This window comes from Poromitra crassiceps, assembly GCF_964638095.1.
Source record: "Poromitra crassiceps genome assembly, chromosome: 12".
In the NCBI taxonomy this organism is placed as follows: domain Eukaryota; kingdom Metazoa; phylum Chordata; class Actinopteri; order Beryciformes; family Melamphaidae; genus Poromitra; species Poromitra crassiceps.
The window spans coordinates 34,136,541-34,144,674 of record NC_139632.1 but is presented as its reverse complement, the minus strand read 5'-3'; the positions used below and the strand labels follow the sequence as shown (position 1 = coordinate 34,144,674).

Below are 8,134 nucleotides of genomic sequence, written 5' to 3'. Positions count from 1 at the left end.
TGCAAGTCAGAGCCATCTATATGGCTCTGGCTGCAGCATGAGCGGTTTCTCTTTGATCACGGGGGTTTTTCCTGCAGTTTTCCGGACCTTCCTCTAATCTGGAGAGCACTGTCGCCACCTAATGTGTCTGTAAAATAGGTTATACACCTCCAAAAGCTACAATATTTGTACAGGAGATCCAGGAGGCTTTGATCCACGTCCCACCGTCAAAAAACGCATTTGACGTCGATCGACGTCCGTGGCACTCTACGTCACTATTTACTTTGACGTCGATCGACGTCCGTGGCACTCAATGAGTTAACAAGTGCTGCTTGCCTGTTTAGTCACATTTTATTCATATTGAACAGTACCAACTCTGACAAACTGTACCAAATCTGACAAACTGCACCAAATCTGACAAACTGCACCAAATCTGACAAACTGCACCAAATCTGACAAACTGCACCAAATCTGACAATGCACATCTTTGGGTCCCCAGCAACACCCCCTCTAAGTGTGAAGTCGATCGATCGGACAAACGGGTTGAACTGTAGAAGCAGTTTACACCTTCCATTGGTTGATTCTGCTGCCAATCAAATATGTCTGTGATCCTATTGGCTAGTGTGTGTGTATGTGTGCTCGTTCTTGTCTCTCAGGCAATTTAACTGAGCTGTTATGTGTCTAACTGCTTCTTCACAGCTGATTATTTTCAGCAGGAAAGTTTACCGCAAATTAATTTCTTGCGAGAGTTTATAGAGATTTTTTTAGATGATTTTCTTTGTTGTGTTGTTGACTCTGTTGTGTGAATGTGTCTGTCTCTGACCTGTCACTCTGTGTGAATGTGTCTGTCTCTGACCTGTCAGTCTGTGTGAATGTGTCTGTCTCTGACCTGTCACTCTGTGTGAATGTGTCTGTCTCTGACATGTCAGTCTGTGTGAATGTGATTGTCTCTGACCTGTCAGTCTGTGTGAATGTGTCTGTCTCTGACCTGTCACTCTGTGTGAATGTGTCTGTCTCTGACCTGTCACTCTGTGTGAATGTGATTGTCTCTGACCTGTCAGTCTGTGTGAATGTGTCTGTCTCTGACCTGTCACTCTGTGTGAATGTGATTGTCTCTGACCTGTCAGTCTGTGTGAATGTGTCTGTCTCTGACCTGTCACTCTGTGTGAATGTGTCTGTCTCTGACCTGTCACTCTGTGTGAATGTGATTGTCTCTGACCTGTCAGTCTGTGTGAATGTGTCTGTCTCTGACCTGTCACTCTGTGTGAATGTGTCTGTCTCTGACCTGTCACTCTGTGTGAATGTGTCTGTCTCTGACCTGTCACTCTGTGTGAATGTGTCTGTCTCTGACATGTCAGTCTGTGTGAATGTGTCTGTCTCTGACCTGTCACTCTGTGTGAATGTGATTGTCTCTGACCTGTCACTCTGTGTGAATGTGATTGTCTCTGACCTGTCACTCTGTGTGAATGTGTCTGTCTCTGACCTGTCACTCTGTGTGAATGTGATTGTCTCTGACCTGTCAGTCTGTGTGAATGTGTCTGTCTCTGACCTGTCACTCTGTGTGAATGTGATTGTCTCTGACCTGTCAGTCTAACGGCCCGTCCCCTCCATCTGCCCCCCCCCCCTCTCAGGATGAGTTCCATCCCTTCATCGAGGCGCTGCTGCCGCACGTGCGCGCCTTCTCCTACACCTGGTTCAACCTGCAGGCCAGGAAGAGGAAGTACTTCAAGAAGCACGAGAAGCGCATGTCCAAGGAGGAGGAGCGCGCCGTGAAGGACGAGCTGCTGGGCGAGAAGCCCGAGGTCAAGCAGAAGTGGGCGAGCCGCCTGCTGGCCAAGCTGCGCAAGGACATCCGGCCCGAGTTCAGAGAGGACTTTGTGCTGACGGTGACGGGCAAGAAGCCCCCCTGCTGTGTGCTGTCCAACCCCGACCAGAAGGGCAAGATGAGACGCATCGACTGCCTGCGTCAGGCCGACAAGGTGTGGAGGCTGGACCTGGTCATGGTTATCCTGTTTAAGGGCATTCCTCTGGAGAGCACGGACGGAGAGCGCCTGGTCAAGTCCCCGCAGTGCTCGAACCACGGCCTGTGTGTCCAGCCGCACCACATCGGAGTCTCCGTCAAGGAGCTAGACCTCTACCTGGCATACTTTGTGCACTCTGGTAGGAGCAGTTTTGTTGTTTTTTGTGTGCGTGTGCATGTGCGTGTGTGCGTGTGTGCGTGTGTATGGCTGCATGTGTGTGTGTGTGTGTGTGTGTGTGTGTGTGTGTGTGTGTGTGTGTGTGTGTGTGTGTGTGTGTGTGTGTGTGTGTGTGTGTGTGTGTGTGTGTGTGTGTGTGTGTGTGTGTGTGTGTGTGTGTGCATGCACGCACAGCAGTGGAGGTGCCCAGTGTTGTTTGTCGTCTGTTGTGTTGTAAAGCTGCTCAGCTGATATCGAACCTTTTGTTAAACATCAGATATTGTCCAATCACGTCATCCACTGCCAATATGATGGAGCTGATTTTATTTGCTCATTTAATTGAATTTCTTTTAATTTTTCTCAAATTGTCTCCACTATTTCTTTAATTCTTTGTTGTCAGGCAGAGTTCAGCAGGTAGGGATGTAGCTGACTCAAGAGGCTAGAAAAACAACAACACCCGGATGGGATGGGATAAAAATGCAATGACACTTTTTACTGTCGTATAATTGAAGAATATGATTGATAAAATAGTAATATTTCCCTTTTGTTATATTTAATAGGCCTATTATTTCCATCTCTTGTCTTTTTTCTGTCTTCTTGGTATGCACCTGATCCTATTAGTATTTTGTGAAGATTTCAAAGCCATGATGTTTGTACTTGTGTGTGTGTGTGTGTGTGTGTGTGTGTGTGCGCGTGTGTGTGTGTGTGTGTGTGTGCGTGCGTGCGTGTGTAAAGCTGGGTGTGTGCTAAATTGATGATTCAAGATTTTAATTACATTTATTTTATTATTTGACTTTTATTAGATAGAGATGATGCAATACAATACATGAACCTGATGTGCTGCAGCAGTGTATAGCTCTCTCTGTCTCTCTCTCCTCTCCTCTCTCTCTGTCTCTCTCTCCTCTCTCTCTCTCTGTGTCTCTCTCCTCTCCTCTCTCTCCCTCTCTCTGTCTTTCCTCCTGTAACTCTGGGCTGCAACATAAGTTGTTATCAGTCTCAGACAGCAGTGATTTCGTGGCGGTGGTGGGCTCTGTGCGCGGGCTGCCCCTGCCCGAGCGGAGAGCCTGGTTTGGGGGAAGCCGGTGCACGGTGAGAGGGCTTCCTCGCTCCCCTGAAACAACACAATGACCTCCTCAGAGATGATCAGATGTTCCTCCACAGGCTCGGCGGCGGCTGCTGGTGGCAAAATAATTTGGCGGACATGTTTGTGTGCAGCAGAGAGCAGCAGAGGCGCTTGGCAGACATTTTAAATAGTTGGCATGGGAATTATTTTGTTAAGTTTGTTGGAGCTTTGGAGGTGTGTTTTTTTTTGCAGGGGAAATGGAGAGTAGCTTCCAGACACTTTGGTAATCGGCTACAAGTTGTTCTTTCAGTTCCCTTCACCACAGACTGATTTTTACAGTGGCTGCTTTAATTTGAAAGATAATTTCCTCAGGCCCAGCCCCCCCCCCCCCCCCCCCCCCCGTCTCTCTCTCTCTCTCTCTCTCTCTCTCTCCCTCCCTCTCTCTCTCAAACACACTCACAACGTTACCATGCAAAATATAATCATGTCCCAGTTAACAGTCACCACACTTTGCCAATTGCTAATAAATACGCAACCTACATACAAGAAAAAAAACACAGTAAATATGTAAAAAGCACAGCCTAGCAAAAAGTCATGAAATTACACTGCAAAGGCATCTTACCTTCACCTGAGTGCACAACATAGGCCTACCCGACTCACAACGTAGGCCTACCCGACTCACAACGTAGGCCTATCCGACTCACAACGTAGGCCTACCCGACTCACAACGTAGGCATATCCGACTCACAACGTAGGCCTACCCAACTTACAAAAGTTACAATGTAGGCCTACCTTGTGGTGGAGGGTTAGCTTGCGGTGGAGTTAGTTTGGTGGTGGAGGGTTAGCTAGCAGTGGAGGGTTAGCTTGCGGTGGAGAGTTAGTTTGGTGGTGGAGGGTTAGCTAGCAGTGGAGGTTTAGCTTGCGGTCGAGAGTTAGTTTGGCGGTGGAGGGTTAGCTTGTGGTGGAGGGTTAGCTTGCAGTGGAGTTAGTTTGGTGGTGGAGGGTTAGCTTGCGGTGGAGGGTTAGCTTGCGGTGGAGGGTTAGTTTGGTGGTGGAGGGTTAGCTTGGTGGTGGAGGGTTAGCTTGCGGTGGAGGGTTAGCTTGCAGTGGAGTTAGTTTGGTGGTGGAGGGTTAGCTTGCGGTGGAGGGTTAGTTTGGTGGTGGAGGGTTAGCTTGGTGGTGGAGGGTTAGCTTGGTGGTGGAGGGTTAGCTAGTGGTGGAGGGTAAGCTTGCGGTGGAGGGTTAGCTTGGTGGTGGAGTTAGTTTGGTGGTGGAGGGTTAGCTTGGTGGTGGAGAGTTAGTTTGGTGGTGGAGGGTTAGCTTGTGGTGGAGAGTTAACTTGTGGTGGAGAGTTAGTTTGGTGGTGGAGGGTTAGCTTGCGGTGGAGAGTTAACTTGCGGTGGAGAGTTAGTTTGGTGGTGGAGGGTTAGCTTGGTGGTGGAGTTAGTTTGGTGGTGAAGGGTTAGCTAGCGGTGGAGGGTTAGCTTCCGGTGGAGAGTTAGTTTGGCGGTGGAGGGTTAGCCTGTGGTGGAGAGTTAACTTGCGGTGGAGGGTTAGCTTGGTGGTGGAGTTAGTTTGGTGGTGGAGGGTTAGCTTGGTGGTGGAGAGTTAGTTTGGTGGTGGAGGGTTAGCTTGTGGTGGAGAGTTAACTTGCGGTGGAGAGTTAGTTTGGTGGTGGAGGGTTAGCTTGCGGTGGAGAGTTAGGGTTAGCTTGGTGGTGGAGTTAGTTTGGTGGTGAAGGGTTAGCTTCCGGTGGAGAGTTAGTTTGGCGGTGGAGGGTTAGCTTGCGGTGGAGAGTTAGTTTGGCGGTGGAGGGTTAGCTTGTGGTGGAGAGTTAACTTGCGGTGGAGAGTTAGTTTGGTGGTGGAGGGTTAGCTTGCGGTGGAGAGTTAGGGTTAGCTTGGTGGTGGAGTTAGTTTGGTGGTGAAGGGTTAGCTAGCGGTGGAGGGTAAGCTTGCGGTGGATGGTTAGCTTGGTGGTGGAGTTAGTTTGGTGGTGGAGGGTTAGCTTGGTGGTGGATAGTTAGTTTGGTGGTGGAGGGTTAGCTTGTGGTGGAGAGTTAACTTGCGGTGGAGTTAGTTTGGTGGTGGAGGGTTAGCTTGCGGTGGAGAGTTAGGGTTAGCTTGGTGGTGGAGTTAGTTTGGTGGTGAAGGGTTAGCTAGCGGTGGAGGGTTAGCTTGCGGTGGAGAGTTAGTTTGGCGGTGGAGGGTTAGCTTGCGGTGGAGAGCTAGTTTGGTGGTGGAGGGTTAGCTTGCAGTGGAGAGTTAGTTTGGTGGTGGAGGGTTAGCTTGCAGTGGAGAGTAAGTTTGGTGGTGGAGCCTCCACCATGGAGGGTTAGCTTGGAGTTAGTTTGGTGGTGGAGGGTTAGCTTGTGGTGGAGAGTTAACTTGCGGTGGAGTTAGTTTGGTGGTGGAGGGTTAGCTTGCGGTGGAGAGTTAGGGTTAGCTTGGTGGTGGAGTTAGTTTGGTGGTGAAGGGTTAGCTAGCGGTGGAGGGTTAGCTTGCGGTGGAGAGTTAGTTTGGCGGTGGAGGGTTAGCTTGCGGTGGAGAGCTAGTTTGGTGGTGGAGGGTTAGCTTGCGGTGGAGAGTTAGTTTGGTGGTGGAGGGTTAGCTTGCAGTGGAGAGTTAGTTTGGTGGTGGAGCCTCCACCGTGGAGGGTTAGCTTGGAGTTAGTTTGGTGGTGGAGGGTTAGCTTGTGGTGGAGGGTTAACTCGCAGTAGCGCTGTAGCTGTTTCAGCTCTGATTCTTGAGGTGTGAGTAGGCAGAGGCGCACGCCAACAGAGTGAGGTCTCTCTCTCTCCCCTCTCTCTCTCTCTCCATGACTCTCTCTGTCTCTCTCACTCTCTCTCTCTGTCTGTCTCTCACTCTCTCTCCAGTGGGTTCCCTGCCCCCCCCCCCCCCTCTCTCTCTCTCTCCAGCGGCCCGTACCCTTCCCCCCTCGTCTCGGGGTGGATGGAGTTTGCTCCTGCCTCTTGTTTCAAGTTGTTCTGGAGCAGACTGATTAAAAGCCATGTTGAGAAGGCAGACCACTGACCTCACGCTCCAGGCCGGAGGGGGGCGTGGCTTCTGAGGCCAGCTGGGTGGGTAATTAAATCCACCCCCATAACACTGGCCTGGGGGGGGTGGGGCTTAGGGGCAACAGAAACCATAGAAACCACACTGCACTACCAACCATTTAGCATTTAGCAGCACTGTGTGCAGCTCAAGTCCATGTCAACTTTTCTCCAAGTTCAGTTTTCCAGGGAAAGTTTGCCTGTAGTTTGTAGACGTTTGGTCTGTGCTCAGTGTTGAGATGAGTTACAGTCTGAGTCCAGAGAGCTCCTATCGGACGGGACAGCAGAAGAGGGAGAAGTTTGTAGCAGCTCTGGCAGCAGCTTCCTCCATGATAGACCCAACATGATGGAAGACTGAAATCCACTCAGAAGAGTTCCACGGTTCCATTTGACCTCCGAACCCAAAGGGTTAATAAATGTAAGGAGAGAGATTCACGGCCGTTAACGTCCACAGTGGAATTGTATCATTTCCTTTGCAGCACTTAACGTACTTGCTGAGCTAAGCACAAATCCACTGACATCTCTCAGATGAGGCCACAGCAACAGTTAAAATCAAAACTTCAATCAAATGATTTTTTTTTTAAAGAAAATCTAATTTGTTTACAATGAACACATGATATAAGTGTGTGAAATCATGTTGTTATTGTGTCATGTGTAGCCACATGTTGCAGTTTCCACAGCACATGTTGTGTTTCTACCTCTAACAAACATGCTGTGGCACAAACTAAATAGTGTTTAGTTATTAATTAGTGTCTTAAAACAGACGCGTTGCTTCAGTTGGCCAAAACAGATGTGAGGCGGGACATCTGCTCATTTCTCCAATCACCTGCCTTGGTTTTGTTTCCATGTGTCATGATTGGAAGATGACAACTTTTAACTTTTAACCAACTCAGAACAGCTCACTTTGGTTGTGTGTGTGTGTGTGTGTGTGTGTGTGTGTGTGTGTGTGTGTGTGTGTGTGTGTGTGTGTGTGTGTGTGTGTGTGTGTGTGTGTGTGTGTGTGTGTGTGTGTGCGTGCGTGTGCATGTGTATGTGTACATGTGTGCGTGTGTATGTCTTTGAGTGGCTGATTTATGACTTCTCACACAGACACAGACACACACTCACACACAGTGGTGGCGTGCGGCTGCAACACTCAACACGTGTCGCAAGGTCAAAGGTCGAGGTGTCGAGGTCGTGACCCCGATCATCCAGACACTTGACCCCCCCCCCCCCCCCCACACACACACACACAAGGTCCTGACCCCGATCACCCAGATGCTTGACACCCCCCGCCCCGCCCCCGCGCACACACACACACACACACACACACACACACACACACACACACACACACACACAAGGTTGTGACCCCGATCACCCAGACGTTTGACCTCCCCCCTCATTAGCAGCCAGTGAAGCGCAGGGCTCCTCCCCCTTCACAGAGGTCTGTGACTGGCTCTCTTGCCTTGCTTCAGCACTAAAATGGAAAAGACATGCAACAATGAGCACAGCTTTCCAAATGCTTCACTTCTTGCAAATGTTGACAGACTCTTTTCAAAACTTACATCAAATTTTACAAGTTTAAAACCTCACATTGATTCAAGTGGACAGCAGCAGTTTGCCATCGCATTCCATTGAAATACTTTCGAAATCTTCTTAGTTAAAGTTGGCTAAGTCGGTGGGCGCCTGGCCGGTGTCCCGGTGTCTGTCTGTCTGCCAGTCACGAAAGTGACGGAAGTGACATCATCAGTGAGATGGGTAGCGGTGTAAGTCACGTTTTGTGTCACAAAATGACATCACTTCCTGTGCATAAGTTGGCGCGGTGCACATTTGCCCAACTGTGATGTCACTCAAGTAGTCGTGGTGTCATCAGTCGAGCAA

The 8,134-nt window shown here is 49.6% G+C and overlaps 1 protein-coding gene across 1 annotated transcript in view; it reads left to right on the top strand.

The window, feature by feature from the left end:
- The first annotated feature begins 1,709 nt into the window (after positions 1-1,709).
- The window catches only part of nfia (nuclear factor I/A), a 170,426-nt gene continuing 164,001 nt past the window's right edge, over positions 1,710-8,134 (top strand). The window contains exon 1 of the mRNA XM_083648374.1: positions 1,710-2,139. Coding sequence (XP_083504500.1) covers positions 1,725-2,139 — 415 coding nt within the window. The 5' untranslated portion in view covers positions 1,710-1,724. The remainder of the gene's footprint in view (positions 2,140-8,134) is intronic.